This window comes from Saccostrea cucullata, unplaced genomic scaffold, assembly GCF_032062105.1.
Source record: "Saccostrea cucullata isolate Sc308-1 unplaced genomic scaffold, CSIRO_AGI_Scuc_v1 ctg4662, whole genome shotgun sequence".
Taxonomy (NCBI): domain Eukaryota; kingdom Metazoa; phylum Mollusca; class Bivalvia; order Ostreida; family Ostreidae; genus Saccostrea; species Saccostrea cuccullata.
The window spans coordinates 11,736-32,690 of record NW_026930800.1 but is presented as its reverse complement, the minus strand read 5'-3'; the positions used below and the strand labels follow the sequence as shown (position 1 = coordinate 32,690).

General features: G+C 30.5%; 1 protein-coding gene across 1 annotated transcript; it reads right to left on the bottom strand.

Annotated features, from left to right (window-relative positions):
- Positions 1-504: 504 nt before the first annotated feature.
- On the bottom strand, positions 505-11,137 carry LOC134230127 (slit homolog 2 protein-like). Its single transcript, XM_062711906.1, has 10 exons — positions 10,913-11,137; positions 5,260-5,343; positions 4,404-4,489; positions 3,316-3,387; positions 2,972-3,043; positions 1,972-2,043; positions 1,695-1,760; positions 1,314-1,385; positions 984-1,061; positions 505-685 (listed from the first exon to the last, which is right to left on the bottom strand). Exons 1-10 carry the CDS (start codon positions 11,135-11,137, stop codon positions 505-507), a joined length of 1,008 nt encoding a protein of 335 aa, XP_062567890.1.
- Between the last annotated feature and the right edge of the window lie 9,818 nt (positions 11,138-20,955).

Genomic DNA, 20,955 nt, shown 5'->3' with positions numbered 1-20,955 from the left:
TATAGAAATATTAATTTACCATTTCCCCGCAAGCACTTTACAGCGGGCTACATGTTTCTCTAACGTTTAGCGTAAATATTTTTTTGACCTTATATTTTAATTAGAAAATAATTTTTCTAATTATATGAGATTTAAGCAAGTATAAAATAGTTGAAATTTGGCAATAAATTGAAGATTAAATGAACTTGTTAAAGTGCGTGAAAATGCGTGATTGCGGGGAAACGGTAAATGCGTGATTCTGCGTTAGAAATAGGAAATGGTATATGCGTTAAAATGCGTGACTGCGGGGAAGGGGGTTAAAGTCGATTTAAACAATACAAATCTGAAGTAGAGCTAAGAGGAACCTCAAACGCGTACAACAAAATCAGCATATACCTAAAATACAGTAAATTTCCGAATGGTTCTACTTACTAATTTACCGTAAATTCTCGCGAGTCACGTGACGAGACATACAGACCCTATAAAAATAAACTGATATTGGATTTTTGACCAAAATCTTTTAATTTAAAACATACCACAAATTAAGTTATTCAGATCAAAATTCTCCATTAAAAGACTGGTTCCATTCTGAAAGCACATCAGAGCACATTCCTTTGTGTTGTTATGCAATTTGCACCTTTTCTTTTGCCACGATATTAACCACCAATTTTGGCAGCTACATGTTAGCGGATTGTCATGCAAAATTCTAAAATGAAGTGAAGAACATTATATCATATTTGCATTCGATACAGGCAGAAAGTCCTACACATAAAATGTATTCATTTTGTGTGTCTTTAATATGATTTAATCATAGCGTTAATTATCATTTTTATATATATATATTTACAGAGAATGTAAAGTGTGAATGTGTAGAAGCATAATACATTAATGAATGTATTGGAACGTTAAAGCACCATGACGTTGTTCCACAATCCTTTAACATGTTTAAATAATCAAGATCTCCGAAGAAGGATTTCGTAAATGTATACGCATTATATACATACATTTGACCCAAGTCCATCAAATGAAACTGAATTGACATTTCTTCCGGCAGATTGTTGATTTTATTCCCTGACAACAGCCTAAATTAAATAAGATTCTGATATTCTTAAAACATCTTTCCATCTTTAATGTCATTATCTATTTTATGACTCATGTCACATAATGAAGGGTGATTAAATAATGTGATTAGATATTTTCCTTTTCGGATTCATAAAAAAATATTGATTAATAAGAAGGTTTTTCAGAGTAAGTCTAGAATTATCATAACCAAAAAAAAAAAAGAAAGATTTCTTATATTACAACCTGTGAAGGGGTGTATAAGAATTACCTACAACATTGAAAGATGCTGCAGACCATCAAAGGCATTGCTCGCAATTGTTCGGATTTTATTATTGGACAGGTATCTGAAAAAAAGAGCTCTGTTGAAGAAAATAATAATATTTGATAAATCTACAGTACATTCAAGTTATCAAAATCCGATGATTTAGAACCTGAAGATGATCTCTATATTTTCATAATTCTTTGAATCCTACCTTATTCCTGAATGTTTAAAAAGATTCCTAGAGACCTTTTTCGGAATTTTCTTAATCGATTCCAATGTTTACTATTTAAATAATATGTAATTAATTTTTACAAGCAGTTTTTTATGAACTTAATATTTATTATTTATCTATTTATTTGTCTTTTATAGATATCGATGAATGTGTACTTACAAGAATTTTATTGAGGATAAGGCACTGAGAGAAGGAATAAATTGAATATTGTTAGCACTTAGATCTCTGGAAAAGAAAATGAAAGATATTAATGCATCTGATAAATAATTTTGTACACATAATCAAAAAAACATAAAGGGAGAGAGAGAGAGAGAGAGAGAGAGAGAGAGAGAGAGAGAGAGAGAGAGAGAGAGAGAGAGAGAGAGAGAGATTGGAATTGGATAAAATATTAGATTTAATTTAAAAAAAAATAATTTTCAAGTGACATTATACTTACAAGAGTTTTAAATTCTTTAGAACTTTTAAGGAGACGATCGGAATATTCTCGAAAAAATTATTTTCTAGGTACCTGTTAAGTAAATCTCTTGAATATGAAGGCAATTATTTCATGTAAAATTCCGAAGAACATGAATATTAAATTGAAAAAAAAAGTGAAAATTGTTTTGGTAACTTTACATTTATCATGGTTATTACTGATTCAAAATGATTGCAGAATCATAATGTTAACGTTTATTAGTAACTACATTCTTGTTTATATATTTAAGCAATGAATCATTTTTTTTTTAAGATTTAGTCTCATAACTGCAACGGTGTGTGCAAACAAATAGCACGAAATGAAAATTTGTTTGCGCACACCGTTGCAGTTATAAGACTACTGTAAAATCACATATTTTCAAGAGATCAAATTTTCGTGGTTTGAAGAAAATACATTGGTTCATGGGAATTTGATTTTGTGGTTGAAGAATTTTTCAGTAGTAATTAATATATGTGAAAATTTGCATTTGGTGGTGGAGATAAATTCGTGGTTCTCTTCATTCCTTGAAAACCATGAAATTTAAATCCCCACGAAAATTAGTGATTACAGTATATCTTTTAAAAAACAATGATTCACTGCTGAAACCCAATTCTTTTAACTCTTTGCATTGACTTCAAATGTGATTTATATTTTAAAACACACGTTTCACCCCTCGAATAAGCTACGGTTAATAAAGGAGCCAACGTAACAGCTACTGGTCAATGTGAGCATAATTTTTGATTTTCGCTTATGACGTTTCACCTCCTTGGTGTCCAACAATTGTTATGTCTCTATAAAAAGCATGTTTTAACCTTTTGAACCCCTTTCTGTGTTATGATGTTTAGAATGCCATAGATTTCCATACACTTTATATGCAAAAACATGTGTAATGTAAATATATGGACTAGGGAAAAGGGTCAGAGCAAAGTTAACTTTCTCTTAGTCAAAATCTAAAGTACTAGAAGAGCTACGAGTAACTTACAAGGAAACTAGTTCAACGTTTGACAAAAATAAGTTCTTCTTTAGCTGTTTTAGTTTGTTGTGACACAGTTTTCTACAAAAAATAAAACCGTAAAAAATAATACCCATTTTTGTATTTTCTACTGATATTCTTCGTTATTATTTCTCTGATATTAACATTTAAAAGTTATTAAAATTAGTGTAGAAATTAAACATCAACCATGTTTCCTTTAAAAATCAAGAAATACAATCCTTTTACAAATTGCAAGAACTTGACTTAATTAAGCTTTATTAGATTTTTTCCTAAAGATTTAATCTTTTTATATCTGTATGAAAAAAAATAATAAAGGATAAATATGTACATACAAAATCCGAAGTTTCCAAGCGTCGGTGAACGCTCTCTCATCAATATTTTGAATTTTATTATGACAAAGGTCTCTGCAAAGGAAATAAAATATTGATGTTTCAAGGCCCACTTTCATACAACATGCTTTGAAAAAGGCATGACAATTTTTTTTTTACAAATCCTCTGGCAATAAAGGGTTAACTTGAATATAGCCATCAACTGCAAATTATTATTGAAGAGATTGGGCCTATTCTTAAATATCTATTCACTTTTCAAAGAAAAATAGTTTTCTTTCTTTTTTGTTATCTTATTCCCTTACCCTCTGTATTGGCTTTTCAAAATGATTTAGCCAACTCTGACTTTTTGACGCAGACGAAGAAATCATTTTTAATTTTTTTTTCCTTATGCATTGCATGTTGTGCATAATTTAAAAATGTTATGATTAGTAACATGATTCTTTGATTAATTATTGTTTTACGCCCTATTCGAGAATTGTTAACTCATGTAAATCGTCACCATAAACCGATGATGGGTTAAAAAAAAATGGATCTATGCTCGGCTTTCATGACCATTGAGCAGTGAGGAATCTTTATCGTGGCAACGCTTGACGTGACATTGGACCTTGGTATTAATATTCCATGTTGAATGACCTGCATTTTTCACTCCAAAGTCCCGATCACGCAGCGAAAGAATAGTTGCTACCTATGTTTATTGACTTTGGTCAGTCACGGCGTTTTTTTAATCCACAACTCTTCCGATCACAGAGTGAGAGCTCTATCAAACTGGCTACCATGAGAAGATCAATATATAATAGTTTAATAAATAATGAATAGTTGAAATTGATGACACATTATGCTTAAAGGATGGAGAGGTAAATAAAGCCACTATTCTTCCTGAACAAATATATATATATATATACATGTAATATTCATAATCCCTTTATCCGCGTATTGATGTTCTTTTTCTCTAAAATAAAAACTTCAGGAATCTAACCCAGACACTGAGACATTTATGACGCCTCACAGACAACTTAAAAGTACGAATTTCAAAAGATGTCATCAAATCGACTAATTTATTTCACAACTCTACAAAATCTGGCTTACTGTACAAGACTCTACTTACAGCTGCTGTAGCATCACCAGACTCTGAAATGTGTCTTCCTGGACAATCGTGATATCGTTGAAAGTAACGGAACTACAATTTTATGTAACAGATTTATAATTACAACATTAACAATAGCAATTTCCTCATCCGGTAACTTTTTCTAGTTAAAACATTCTCTAATTAATGTGTTATCCATCACGTGCTTCACTCCCTTAAAATGAATACATTGTATGTGTAGGACTTATAGTCTGTATTGATTAAGCATTAGTGTTAATTTCGTCAAAGAATTGTCTTATACCAAGACTTGTACATTTTACTTTGATACTTTTTAGTTTTTTTTCTTTGTTTTTAACGTCTAGGTCGGGTCGATAAAGTGTAAATTTGTCGCACTTCTAAAATCAGACTTTAATTTGTAACCAGTGAGAAAGCAGGTTTTTATGTGATAAGTAAAGGTTCAACATATCTCACTTATATTATTACGGTATCAAATAGTCCATAATTTTAAAAGTATTTATTTTTCCTTTACATCATAATCTTTACCTCAAAATATTAAACTGATAAAAATAATCTAAAACCTTTCCAATTCTCGGTGTAATATTTTTTTTTAATTTGAATAGAATGCAGAAGACATGCAATATTTGACAATTTTATTTTAAGCCATAAAAATTGCCATTTTACAGACTTCAAAGCAATTTTCTTTCTATTTTTTATGATGTGATAATCCTTAATTCTTATTGATTTTAGGCTTAAACACGTTTCTATTTGAAACATTAAAGACTTGAAAGCGGAGACATTTTAATATAACATCTATAATAAAAAAGGATCAAACGAAGAGAGCCTGGGTAAAATTATACGCTTACATTGAGTATATCTTCTTTTTGCTGACAAATAAAAACGGCTGTAAAGCTTCCCTGAGATTCAGAATGGAACAGTTCTTCAATGATCTGTTTAAACAATAGCATGTTTAATACTAAGCTGCATAACAAAAAACAAATAATGATCATTAAAACTTCTCTTCAAAGGTCTTACTGTTTAATTAGAGTTAAAAAAAGAGCTTTCCTATCCATCTACGGGCCTTATAGCCTCAAACTTGGATAGGAGAAAACGCAAGATGCCATTAAAATCAGACAATAAATACATGAATAAATGTTAAAAATAATTTTGCAAAAATATACCACTGGATGAAAAATAGATTAATGTAAAATCTAACATTTCTTTCCCCTCGAAAAAGTATTGTTATAAAAAATATGATAAAACATTTTTCATAGAAAATTGGCAGATCCTTATCGTTTACTTTAAAATCTGAAAAAAAAATTCGTCAAGACCTTTCAATTCTACGAAAACTTGCGTTTAAAGTAAACATTTGTAGCTCAATTTGTAGCTCGTTTTCAGAGTTTTTCAAAATGTTAAACGTTTACTCAAAATTCTGTATAGATTTTTTTTAAAGTGATATAAAGTTACAAAAATGATATAAAGTCACAAATTAACATCTCTGGAAAAAGAAAATAAGTGGAAGTAAAGAATGCCAAAAAAAAAAAAAGAATCGATAAAAGACTTCCTAAATATCGACGACCTGGTTAAGAAACAAGACTTCAATTAGAGGAAGGGGATTTCTGGCTATCACTTTGTGTAATGAACATAGCCAAAAAGATATTTAAAGATTACAAGCGGTAATCAAGTAAAAAATTGTAATTATATAATGAAAATGGAGATGAAAGCAAAAATGTCCTCTGGAAACACCAGAGTTAAGATCGGGTGCCATTAACGAAAGAGTACCTCTTGTAAAATTGACTCACCGTTCTTGAGTCAAAAGTTTTGATGACGTACACGGAGTACACGAAAAACAAGTGGTATGAAATGACAGTATATCATTTCTATTAGAAAAATATTGGTGACATTTGACTATGTTACAAGCTGGTTTCTGTACGACAAATAGTTGAGATTAACCATGAGAAACCTCATTCTGTAACTAAGGTGGATTTTCCTGCATTCTGCTTCGACTTAAAGATCAAACATACCCTGGTACTCTAAAAAATTCTAACTTTATCTTCAATATTCAAGAAAAGAAGCAATATTGTTGTTTATAAATGAAAAATATTGCATCTTTAATCGAGAAAATTCCGAGTAAAAATGTTCGAAAGCAAACCCACTCACTAATATTGTCAACCCATGCTCTATGTCATGTACAGAGTTTAACAATCTGAATACACCGATGAGAACGTTTACTGTTTTTGTAAACAGGGCACGAGCTCTTTTATTTTTAAATATTACGATTAACCGGGTGTGGTCAATTGTTGAACTCCTCGCACATCACTGGGCACGGACTGACAATACTCAGTATTGTGATAAAACTTTGCTTTGTCACATTTCAACTCGGAATTTTCTGAATAATAGTTTAAATATTTTTTTTTTTATAAATACACAACAAAAATGCTAATTTTCCTAAGTATTTAAAATAAAATTAAAATTTGTGAAAGTGCAAGGATGTGTTAATCGGACACGTTAAAAAACTGAAATAAGACTTTTATAATATTTAACTACAAAATGCTATAACAACATATATGTCATGAAATTATACAGAAACTTTGATAAAATATTAACTTTAAATTTGTGTCCAAGCACCTTTAACTGGGGCCTTTAAATTTTCATATGCAGAGAAAAAATGAATAGTTTGAAATATCGTAAATAATGGAAGTTTAGTACGGTGATAGTTGAAGTCATCATTAAGTTTATCTTTATGTGGTAATAGCTCAAGCAAATAACAAAATAAGACACCAAGATGATAAATTAAAATAATTATAAATAATATCAAGAACAACATCTATTTTTATAAAAATTTTATCAGAAATGATACAAGACATATGTGTTTACCAAATATGTTCCGCAATTTAGACAATAAACAAAATAGATGAGCCTAAAGTATATCATGTACTTTGTCGTGACTTTGTAATCAGTATTACTCAAAGGAAAATAAATTAATAAATCTCTCTTTTTGCACTGATAAAACGCGAATCAGTAAACCCATGCTTATTTTTATGGAATATGTAACCTAGATGCAAATACATAGTAGATTAGCATTAATCAAATAATTAAAGACTCTAAATAACACAGACCAGGTAAAACAAATTAATGTCACTAAAAGACTTACAGATCGAGAAGTCGTGGAAAATTCCCATGTAATTGGTACATACGTGTCAGAGATGTATTTGTCATTCTTCTGAAAATATGGAATATTAACGTTAATATAACAACATCTTAATCCCTTCATCTGAGAATAGACAAGATGGTACTATTTGATAAAGGTGAATTATCTCAATTGATTGATAGTAATTTGATTCGAAATCCACATTTCAAAATAGATATTCAGTGCAAAACTGCAGAAGTACAATTAATATGGTAAAAAATAAAAGGATAAGTTTGTAGTCAATTAAACATGATTTTCATATTTCACAAGTAAATTTCTTATGAAAAAGTTTTTCACTGGATGCCAAAACAATTTACCCTGGAGTTTTACATACGTTTGCAAGAATTTACAAAAGTTTAATTTGGTTTTTATTTTAAAGAAGTTAGTGATAGCACCATCCTTCTACACATGAGTATACTATGTTACGAGAAATTTCTGTTTCAAATAATATTTTTACTGTGAAATCACAAATTTTCTTGGAAGGTTAATTTTCGTCGTTTCGAGGTGTGAAGAGCCTCAAGAATTCATGTCCACCAATATTTGTAAAATGTTTCACTACACTTATTCATCCAAGAATCAAATCCCCACAAACCAAAAGTGTTTTCTCATACAACGAAAATTTAATCCCACAAATATATGTGACTTTACAGTAGCCTTTTGAGTTTTAATTTACTTTATGCTTTGACCCATTAGAAAAACTTTTACCTTGGACATAAATTTTAAACACTCAGTGCAAGAATCTTCATCTTCCACGGTTACATTACTTACAACAGAGTCTTTCTTTGGATTTCAACATTTTTAATTGAGGCCTTCATGTTAAAATTTGCGTTTGAAAAACTTAAACATTGACCTATCCTTTAAACAGTCGGTATTATGGCTTTAATGTCTTTTGACAAGACCTTCTACGGGGTACCTTTAAATTTACTTTGACGTTTTAACCATTTAAAAAAAAAATCTTAACCTTGGTCAAAACCTTTGAATGGTTAGTTACTGTTAGTGCTTGCCAATAAGCTGTAATATTTCACAGCAATATTTCCTGTGAAAGTACTCCTTGTCTTTGGTTTACACAATTTTTCATTGATCGACCTTGGAGTTTGATTTGCAAATAAGAGACTTTAATTTTCCCTACAAGTGTTTTACAGAAACATCTTATTTTCTCACAATAATTCTCGTTAGACGAACTGACCAGTTATCCCGGGGAGTCTCAATTACTACAAATCAGCTAATTAGATTTTGGTTAACGCTAAAATACAAATTGCAGTGCAAAATTTTCTTTCTTAAAAAAGAATTTTTAGAAAATGGTGTTTAATTCAACATATATTTTTCCCGACTAACTGACTACCGATTTTCTAACCTATTGATACCGATTACCATGTAACCGATAACTCAGTCGTTCTTACCAAAGACATATCTATTATATGTCTCTGTTCCGACCGAGTAATCGGTTACGTGGTCACAAATTGAAATTCTTAATATATACACACTAGTATACAAACCATACATGTACATTTGCCTGCTGTTACAATATAGTTATTTATGCTTCAGGATCCTTTATATATGTTATATAGATGATATAGATATGAATGGTTGATACAATGTACGGGACTATGCACATCACCGGGAGATAGTAGGTTAAAACATGACTTTTTTGGCAATTTTTATGATGTGAAAAATCAGGTACATAAAATATCGAGAATCTGCTTTTGAACTTGTTTGACAAATAAGAATAAAAATAAGAAAAATTCTTCTTCTTTTTTTCTATAGTACTTCAATATTAGTTGTAAGGATGGATTCTGAGATCATTTGACGAGTCCTCCTGATCCTTAATAGACTACCCTTTGACACCTTATTCTATTCGGGAGATAACAATATACAGCCAAAAAAAAAAAAAAAAAAAACACAAATAAATATACATACCCGGTACATAAAAGTAATGGATAAAAGAATAGAAAACAAAATAAGACAGAAAAAAATTAATGGATGATTCACAGCTTTAGATATACACGTACTGTATACAGTCAAATTTTCGCCCCCATTTTGTTTTGCCTCTTTTGCCCTAACCTCATTTAAGCAAATTTAAGACAGCGCGAATTGAAATGAAGTAACATTTGTTAACCAAAACTAGGACTCGGCGAATTTTAAAAGGAGCAAAATTGTTTCCAAGTGTGAAAGACGGGACGAAAATAACCCTGTTTACAGGATTTAAAAAGTATTCAATGAATCATTTTTTTTCGTGAAACTCTGAATTATCATAATGAAAAAATAGTATAGTACAGAGAAACAGGGGTGAAACGTCCTGTTTCTAAGTAAAACAATTTATTAAAGTTTGAAATACTGATATTAAGCTACTGCTTTAGAAATGATATAATGAAAATGATGATACATTTTACATAAATAAAGTCTCAGTGAAAATGTTTTAAAATTTGTCTGCTCCTACATGGCACCTGATCCCACCTCTGATGTTTTAGAGGTCCGCGTTTGCTCTGCTCCTATTCTGTATTGTTTTATGGACTTTGATATTGAATACTGTTTGTTATCTCCAGATCCTTTATTTAGAAACAATAATAGTTCAATCGTAAATAGATATAATGAATCATGACAATGAACACTTAAAGATAATACCGGTAAAACTAAATAAAAACAAAATAAAGTATGTTGAAAAAGAAAGATTTCTTGATTTAATCTTTCCGCAAAAAATATTGGTAGAAAATTTCATTAAATGATTCTGACTCGTTGTCTTTCGATTACGCAATCTTAGCTGTTTAGATTAATGTTACACGAAGGAGCAATTCCATTCTATTTTTTTCACATATATAATTGCTTTATTTTCTTATAAGTATATATAAAATTAAACATGTGATCACTTTAATTTTTTCCCAGAGAATTGAAAAGGTTATAAAGAAAAATTTTCATGGTTTGAATTTATTCAAAACATTTTTGCAAAAGTAAACCTTGTGTTTTGAAATAATACACCAAAAATGGTTTCATTTCATTTCAATATTAGATAAAACTTTAGCCTCTTTGTTTGATTTCCAAATACATAGTTGTTCTTATAAAGTATGAACGAATAGGATGTTTTAAAGGTGGTATCTTAAATTCAAGCCAATTTCTATATTTATTTCTTGATTAATTTAATCTTTCCACAATAAAAAAAAATCCCGTCAAATGATTTTGACTTTCTGTCTTTTTGTTTTTCAATTACGTACTTTATGTTGTACAGACATAATGATACACGACTATAAACTTAGATCTATTTCTATTTTAATTCAAATGATCATTTAATTATAAATAACACAATTAGGATTTGTTACTTAATATGATATTTATACTTGCATTTCCTCAGTATTCTGTGGTATTTCTGCTATAACCTTGTAAACATATTCTGCCTGAACATGATCACATTTGACGTAAGGTTTCAATCCAAAAATACTTCCACATGAGCATTCCTTCGGACACACAACGGGTGTTAATGCTGAGTAATGCATCATCAAAATCTCTGTCATCAGGATTATCTGCAGTATGTGCATTTTGTGCTCCGTATCAAACCACCGCATGGCTTGACAGAGGTGTGAGTAGAATAACGTGTTCGAAGATCAATCCTCGATAACTGTGATACTTCTCACCAGCTATTATATCTTAAAGACTAGCACTCGATATATAAGGTGAATATTGATTTTTAAACATAAATCTTTTTCAAGCAAGGCAAGAATTAACTACTTAATAATATTGGAAGTATCGAACACAGGTCAATGGAAGTTGCTATGTTAAAACAAAAACTTCAATTCAAAAATCATGTACAGATCAAATATGTGTGTATTGAGCTTAAGTTTTCTAAAGGATCGTTTTAAGTTATCTTCACCTTTAACTCAACCGAGCTTTTTTTAACTACATTTTGTCCGGTGTTCATCATTCTTATGCCAGTAATAAAATTTTCACATATTTTACCTAAAAAAATAAATTGTCACAAATAATATTGAGACAAAGTTTATTTAAAAGGTCGTTCATTTAAAGGGCAAAATCTTTTTCTTTTTTTTTTGAGGGGGATATTATTTTTTGATTATAATAAAGAATAAGCGGAAATATATTGGTACTTTTTTTAAGTCAAGAGCATACAGACTATAAAAGGTAAATTTTATGTAATTACTGATCGGCAGGAAATGCTCAATCCTTCATGGCACCTGATCTCATATCTGATGTTTTGGAGGTTTGTGTTTGCTCTGCTCTTATAAAATAGACTTTTGTACGGAAGCCCAATAGTGCAAACCAAAAATAAATAAAGAAAAAACGAAAATATCAAATAAAGAGAAACGAAATTATTAAAGAAAGAAAAACGAAATTAATATATAAAGAAAAACGAAATTATTAAATAAAGGAAAACGAAATTATTAAATAAAGAAAAACGAAATTAATATATAAAGAAAAACGAAATTATTAAATAAAGGAAAACGAAATTACTAAATAAAGAAAAACTAAATTAATATATAAAGAGAAACGAAATTATTAAATAAAGGAAAACGTAATTATTAAATAAAGAGAAACGAAATTATTAAATAAAGAAAAACGAAATTAATATATAAAGAAAAACGTAATTATCAAATAAAGAGAAACGAAATTATTAAAGAAAGAAAAACGAAATTAATATATAAAGAAAAACGTAATTATTAAATAAAGAGAAACGAAATTATTAAATAAAGAAAAACGATATTAATATATAAAGAAAAACGAAATTAATATATAAAGAAACACGGAATTAATATATAAAGAAAAACGAAATTATTAAATAGATCATTTTGTTTTTCTTTATTTAATAATTTCGTTTTTCTTTATTTAATAATTTCGTTTTCTACTTTTAATAATTTCGTTTTTCTTTATATATTAATTTCGTTTTTCAAGTAGAAAACTGAAACTTAAATAAGGAATTTAGAGATATGCAAGGTAAGGGCCTGAACCCATAAATCATTAGCGCACGCGTCTGTTAGACTTGATTTTGTTTCGACAATTAACAAGTGTGATGTTTGCCTTTGCACTCACCGACTCCCAAATCAAATGCATAACCATTACAATAATTGAATGGGGAGAATTTAACCTTTGGTATCTAATAGTAATATGCTTAGATTTATGTTTTTATCTTACAATAACACGATGAATGTGAACTTAAGCCAGTCTCATAATTTGGCCATTGATTAATTCGGTGAGATGTTTACGTTAAAAATTGGTTAACATTAGCTTTCTCAAATCCTCTGCTCGAAAGGTCTAATGATCAGCAAATAATGAATCTGGACACATAAATAATCACTTTGGACATGAAACATTAAAGAGATTATCCTAATAAATTTCACAAATATTTAAGATAAACATGAAGCTTAAGATTACGTTATTTACAACATGTACTGTTGAATTTTTAACATTTATGTAATCCCCATGGCTTTACAGTACATGCATTAGAAAAAAACGTATAATAATACGTAATATCGGACTTTGTGAGTTTGTTTGACATTGTAAAAAAATGTTTAAAGATAACAAGTGCAAAACTTAAAACAAGTCAAAGTGGTTACAATAAGTAGATTTTAATGATTGCTTACTATATTAGAAATAAAGCAAAACACTTCTGATTTCTTGGTCTTAATGAATGTCAAACTCTCAATCTGTATTATTCGAACATCATCGTGTCAGTGGTACTACATGACTGCTATAGTACTTGATTCACATATTCTAAATGGCATACTCTCAAATCTCAATCTGTATTTATTGTCATCTCTCACGAGAGATGACACATTAAGTTTAATTTCCGGATGTGACGTCCCATTACTGCAGTAGAAGCTGCCATTTATCAATCGGCAATCCTCGGCTGATTCCACTACGCTCCAAACAAAAAAGTGTGAGGCAACCCGAGGATTACCGACTGGTCAGTTTGATGATGATGCGATTTTCTAAATATAGATCGAGATGTAAACAATGAGCTAAAATCTGCCTTATTATTGAGAAAGAAAAGCTGCACAGAAATCATAGAGATTCAGACACACATCGCCTGGGTGGTTGGGGTTCATCAAAATATACATGTATGTACACTGTATGTTCTTCTTGGCTATTACATTATAAATGATGATCAGAACTCGATAGAATCTTCGAACTAGGTCAGCGCGTGTGTAAAGATCCTCTGCGGCCGACGCGTGGATCCAAGAATTCACAGAAAAACAACATATTAAGCGATTGAATGTATTAAGAGTAAAGAAATGTCAGAAATTAAAAGCACATCTTATCATGTTATTAGCGGATACATTAATGTCCATAAGAAGATGCAGGCATTGGAAGATTAAATTTATTATAAGATCACAAAGAATCTATATGAGTCTTTTTTTGCATGTCTAATCAATTTTTAATGAGTTTTCATGTTTATAATTAAAGAACTTAAATAAGAAATTAAAGCAATCATTTTATTTATGCAGTTTGAATTGCATTTATGGCAAAGAAGACATCAAATTAATTCTCCTATATTATTGAAATGAAGCCAAAATAATAATAATACAGAATCGTTTAAGTTTAGTATGCAGAAAAAGTTTACTAAAGCACGAAAATATATATACTTGTCTATACATACTGCACATTAATTTGGAGGATCACTAATGACACAAGACTGTCGTAAGTTCGGGGTTTCTTAATGAGAACTTTTTCCAGATAATTTGTAAATACTTAATTTTAGTTGATAGCATTTAAATGTTACTACTTACCTAATTTTAAAAGCATGTGTGCTTTATTTCTTTGGATAACCTAAGTGTGTAAAAACTATGTGTGTAAAGGAAGATTTCATACTTCAAGACCGCAGAGCATTAACTGACAAGATTGGAAATATTCAGCTATATATAGAAATATGTCATTTCTATCTGTTACAATCAAAACATTTATGACAGACAATGAAATTGAAATTATTTTTCTTTTGGATCATACATTCACACTTAGTTTTTGAAAACAGCTCGATGGATTGAAAATGAATTTTAAACTAGAATTTCAATCAAATGTTTTCTGTTGTAATTGTTTACTGCAAGCCCCTCCGTTTTCCACATTGTATAGTAATGTACTCCCAAAATAAATTTGTTAAAATATTTCCTTTCTAGCTATATACACAACATAGGATTTTGGAGTTTGATGATTTTTTTCTTTATCTAATATTGTTCAGGTAAACTGTCTCTCCCCTTCCCTAGAGGAAGAGAAAAAAAAACTGTAATAGCTGAGAAAAAAGTTACACTTCACTGTTTATTCTGTGTCATTAAAGAAGCCAAAGAGATGACATTAATTTCAGGCTTTCTGGAAAGCCAAACTTGTAAATCAGTTATGTTTGTGACCAAACAATGCCCACACTTGCACAAAACAAATCCCACAAAATAATCAAATCAATTTTCTCTTTATAGTTTCAACAACCTATGATTTATAGTACACAGATAGGACGCTAGGTTAAGTTCGAGGGAATTCAGTAATACGATACTCAAGGTCTTGATCATGACCTTCTCGCGATTCATGAGCTTTATTGGAATGTCATTAATTCTGTGCAAACAGAAACAGCCACCCTCGCTAAGTCCAGGCTAACAGACTCCAACAATGATGTGGGGATATGACACAACATATAAACAAAATTGAATAGTTTATGAATTTTGCACGGAAATGGGAATGTTCGGCCGTGTGTACATATTTTTTCTACGCTTGTTAATTTGACATTTATATGATCTTTAATTTTTCATTTCCACTACACATTTGTAATTTCGATATAAGGCGTAAAGAGTTACGAGGTGATGCTTTATAGCATGTGCTCTTTATGGAATGATTCATGGGTTCAGGTTGCACAACAATATTCACATCCTGCTATATATTTTTACCAAAAATGCGCAAGTTGGGGTAGGTGTAATTAATTCAAAACAAATTTCTCAGAAGTTTCCTTTTCAGATCTTGTAAAACCATTCTTCATAAAGATTTTAGTACAAAAAAAATACATAGCTATCCTGCAAGGCACACAAGTTTGTTTCGGTCGAAGTCGAGCAGGTGTTTGAAAATGCAGTCCAGGGCCTAATCACTCCCCACACTTGACAGTATGTAGAAAAATCAGCACGCCCTAAATTTTATTAAATCTAGTCAATACAGGAAGTTTACATGTTGATTTTCATCTCATAAAAAAATTCAGCTCCAGTCTCGTATAAAAATGCCAGAATCGGAAGGGAAGATTCCGGGATTATTTTGCGTCAGCCATGATTTACTGTTACGACACCTGCAGGCCCTTACCATGCACATATTTAAATTCCGTATTTTAGTTTCAGTTTTCTAGTTGAAAAACGAAATTAATATATAAAGAGAAACGGAATTTATATATAAAGAAAAACGAAATAATTAAAAGTAGAAAACGAAATTATTAAATAAAGAAAAACGAAATTATTAAATAGAGAGAAACGAAATTAATATATAAAGAAAAACGAAATTAATGCATAAAGATAAACGAAATTATTAAATAAAGAAAAACGAACTGATTTATTTAATAATTTCGTTTTTCTTTATTTAATAATTTCGTTTTTCTTTATATATTACAGTGAAAACTGTCTAATCCGACACCTGTGTAATCCGACACACTGTGAATTCCGACGTTTAATTTCGTTCCCATTTTAGTATTTTCATTAATTTTAACACCATGCAATCCGATACCCTGTCTATTCTGACACAAAATTTGTCTCCGAGTGCATGTCGGATTAGACAGGTTTCACTGTAATTTCGTTTTTCTTTTTTTAATAATTTCGTTTCCGTTTATATAATAATTTCGTTTTTCTTTATATATTAATTTCGTTTCTCTTTATATATTAATTTCGTTTTTCTTTATTTATTTTTGGTTTGCACTATTGGGCTTCCGTACTTTTGAGTTTGAAAACTGTTCTTTATATATACATGATATATTCCATGCAATAAAAGGTAAAAAATAAAACATCACAGAATTCACAAAATGCTTGCTTTAAACTTAGATTGTTATTCCATGCCTCGCTGGGTCCGCCACTGTATCAGAAACTGTTTATCTCGTATATCTCAGATGAAGAATTATAAGTATGAAATACATAAGTTGTAAAATGTAAATATACACAAACTTTTTTTGAAGTCTAATTGGAAATACATATATGTAAATCAGGAAAATAAGCGATGGAGAAGCTAAAGTCTTCAAACAATTTATTTGAAGGCAAAAAAAAAAAATCAGACTTCTTGTACTCTTAATGAACAATTTCCAAACATCATTACTGATTTCCAGAGTTATAAATACATGTAACAAAACATAAAAGTAATATTTTTAAAGCTTTATTCAGATTTTATAAGTCAAAATGGACCATCTCATCGTCATAACTTACAAATGATTATGGTGATTGAATTTAAAGTTTAAAAAATGATTTATTGATTGTATGTTGTTTAACGTACCCTCGAGAACTTTTCACTCACATGGAGACGCCACCACTTGCCGGTGGAGACCTATACTCGGCACTCTGGGCTGTTTTTTTTTCTGTGCCAGCACCTACTGCGACACAGACCTCGGTTTATACAGTCTCATCCAAAGGACCTGTCTCCATGTCCCACAGTGGGATTCGAACCCGCGAGGTAGGGATCGAATCCTTACTTCTCTTCTTTAGAGCAAACGCTCTAACCACTACGCCATGCGGGCGACAAAATAAAAGCACCTATTGGTAAGCGATTTTGAAAAGTTCAATCCAATCGGAATGTTTTGACTACAATACAGTAAATACAACAGAGCACTAAGAACATTTTTCTGTAATTATCACAATTGGTTGGCCACGCATGATAACAGATTAAGAATTTTACCTCAATAATTTGATACAAATAAAAACAATCACAGAAATCCTGCATGTATTTAGAAAGCTTTATTCCCAAAAAGACAAAACGCAAAAACAACCATTACAAACACAGAAGACATGAAAAACAAACCGATTCCAAGGATTATTTTGTAAATCGCTTAAACGTTGAATTGACTTCTAATGTCTTTATGATAAAGAAGACTTGGGTATTTATGGTTAAGGGTCATTATACGGGTAGATATCTACTATCGAGAAAATTGGCCTCGTTTACACTGCATCCGTTGAGTGTCCGTTATCCCTACTAAGCAGTTCTTTAATTAAACAATTTGTTACCTTCTTTGTGAAAGATCAATTGATGAGAATCCTATTTGGTATATATTCTTCCGACGAATTAAACCGTGTGCAGAATCCGGTTCAAAACAAAGGTTGATTTCCTGAAGGTCAGCCGCCATATCGAATAAATGGATATAAAAGTTCATTTTGCCAAGGCGATTTAACCGTTAAAAAGCCAAAGATTTTGTAAATAAAACTCCTTTAATTTAAAAATGAAAAAAAAATTTCAAGCATACTTACCAGTTAATCTGACACATATGTCTTATTGTAAAATTGCAGCTTTAACAAGTCTAAGAGGTACTGTGAGCGCTGAGCTCATAAAATGTTATCCTGAGTCCAAATGATTAAAATGGCTTAGTCAATGTTTTGCTATGAAATTCCCGATATAGGTGTCAGATGAAAAAGTAAGGTAGGATGTGCACAACTGCAGAATGTAATAAAGATTCTGTGAAAGTTAAATCATTAAATTCTATTAAGTTATATAGAAGAATAATAGGAATTTCAACAGCCAACTTCCCTAACTTATGGAGCAATATACTCTTCCACCTCAAATCAACTGAGCTATCAACCTCGTATATATACATCAGACCTATCTCTACGTATAGACAGTTTCTAAAACGAGGTAATTTATTGACAAACAAGTTGATTAAACAAGAATATTAACAGTTCAATATTCAAAGACATCATTTCGTAGGTTCTATGGTCGATACAATGAGTTTATCAGCATATACATGTACAATCTATAATTAAGTCACTGCATTGCGCAGAATAAAAAAAGCGTAGCTTAACTAGAACCTTAATTAAGTCACCAGCTTAGTTCACAACTATCAAACCAGTTTCTTTCTACTTACAAAATGTAGTGCATTGCAACCATAAAGTGAAAATAGAATGAATCGTACTATTGTGAAGCCTAATATACAATGTAAAACAACATAAAGAAAATGTATTTTTATAAAAAGGAATTTATCTGATAATTAAAAAGTATGAATGGGGGGAGGGAACATTGACTGCAATATTAATAGATAGATAATATATGTTATATAGCAATGGGCTAAGTTGGGTGACCTATACTGTCTCACTCATGTTATTATTCCATGTACAGTTGTATGAATACAGTATTTGTATTACACAGTACCTAACTTTATTTCCTTATGAATAGATCAGAGTAGACGACCTCCTGTTTCTAAATTCGCAGATCTATCAGGAAGGGGAGGGGATAGGTCTTGTCACCCCATCCTGCTTGGAGTCTACACTTTATAGATAATGGTATACTGTGAAATCAAAAATTTTCGTGTGGGTTTAATTTTCGATGTTTTCGAGATGTGAAGAGACCCACGATTTCATGTCCACCACGATCAGTAAAATGTTACATACATAACTAATCAACAATTCTTCATCCATGAATTCAAATCCCCACGAAACGAGAGATTTTACTCAAACCTCAAAAATTTCATCCCACAAAAATATATGATTTTACACTAGTCATTTTGTAAAAATTATATAAGGTGTCCTTTGGTCTCAATTGTGATCTACAAGTTATGATAGCTTTTGAGTTAACACAATTTACAAAGAACGCCCTTGTTTTTCTTATTATCCCCAAACAGTATAACAGTAATTAAAATGGAGGAAAACAATTGTATTAATTTTTTTAACAATAGCTCAGAGGACATGAATTCTTATAGTCTAGACAAGACACCTATTTTGGCTGCAATGTTTTTCGTTAAAATTTCAACATGTTCCGACCACGTAAGACACCTGTCACTGTAAACACCAAGTAATTCGCACCATAGATACATTTTTAACAACAAGTTAACGTTAAGGCTGTGCAGCAATAGAAGTGCCTCGACGTCAGTGGGATATATATGTCTTCATAGCATTTATAGGAACATAATTAACCATAGGATACAACCTTATAGCGATATCTGTTTTCTATTAGATAGGATTATCCAGACAATTTAGTAGCGTACACTGCGGCAAACTTCGACTTAAGGGGGATGTTCAGCCACCTTTAGTGAAGTGAGAACAAAATGTAAACATTTCTTCAAATGGCTAAAATACATTATATTTTGATCAAATTGTAAGTCCTTATGATAAAGATACAATAAATATGCATAACTGAATGCATGTTGTGTATATATAATCTATACTTTTGCAGAAAAATGCTTTTGATATGCTCTTCAGAACTGCGCAGCTACAGAATTCAGCAGAGCCTTAAAAAATCCAAAAAAATATGCAAACTGTGCATTAATGTTCTCTCTACAACCATTTGTTGAGAAAATGTCTAAATTTTGCACTTTTAAATGATAATTTCAAGTTCAAAACAAGGCACCGTTGTCTTCAAAAAGAGTGCAAAGAACCATGAAAGTAGTTCATGGATAGCAGCACGTGGTCTATTTTTAGCACAGAATTTTGTTTTCCAGACCTCTTCTTAATATGGAGGGACATAACAATCTTTAAATTTAGAAGAGAATTACAGTTGCAAAATATTTCAAATAATATGAACACTTTTAAGAGAGGAAAGATGTTATAGTGTTGCTTGAAGTAATTTATTTAGTATTATTATCGAACAGTTGTTAAATAGTGTACGTATTGATATAAAAAAAAATCTTAAAGTCTTTGATTCCAGGTAAGGAAAAATAAGCACCATCAAAGTTAAAAATCAAGAGTTTGTAAGTTTGCATAGATAACTTACTAGTATATCATCTATCAAAATTTTAATTATCACCTATGAAACACAAAAGAAATAAGACACATATAATCGATATGAATGACCTTGTTTTAATACCTAGTAGTACGAGGGGTGATCAAAAAGTTCGAACTATCTCTATATCTACAAAACCACAATTCAGATTAGAAACATAACCAAACACAAGTTCTATAAATAGCATATGCTGAAGTTTTGTTCCTTGTTTGTGATGTCACAGTCTGAAAATGACGTCATGCAGGTATTTGTGACGAAAATTCTATTTGCCCATATTGTCAAAATTAAAATTTTACAAAGAAAAAAATCAACATAATTAGATATTTTATACCATCTTTAAAATGACGTTTGGTGGTCCTCTAAACTCAGGGAAAAATTATTGGGTCCGTATTTATAGGTGAGAAAGAAATTCCTTAAAATTCAAACGTAATTGTTGACGGAAGAAAAAGAAAAAAATATCATTTAATGGGATGTAAAAAAAAAAAAAAAAAAGAGTCGGGCCATTTGGACC

What these genes read in the sequence shown, in the direction of transcription:
- LOC134230127 (XM_062711906.1), bottom strand. Translation starts at nt 11,137, where the DNA reads ATGCGGTGGTTTGATACGGAGCACAAAATGCACATACTGCAGATAATC. An exon ending in GCAGCTGTAAGTAGAGTCTT is followed by an intron (nt 3,388 to 4,403) that starts GTACAGTAAGCC and finishes TTTCCTTTGCAG; the next exon opens with AGACCTTTGTCATAATAAAA. An exon ending in CTGCAGCATCTTTCAATGTT is followed by an intron (nt 1,062 to 1,313) that starts GTAGGTAATTCT and finishes TATTTAATTTAG; the next exon opens with GCTGTTGTCAGGGAATAAAA.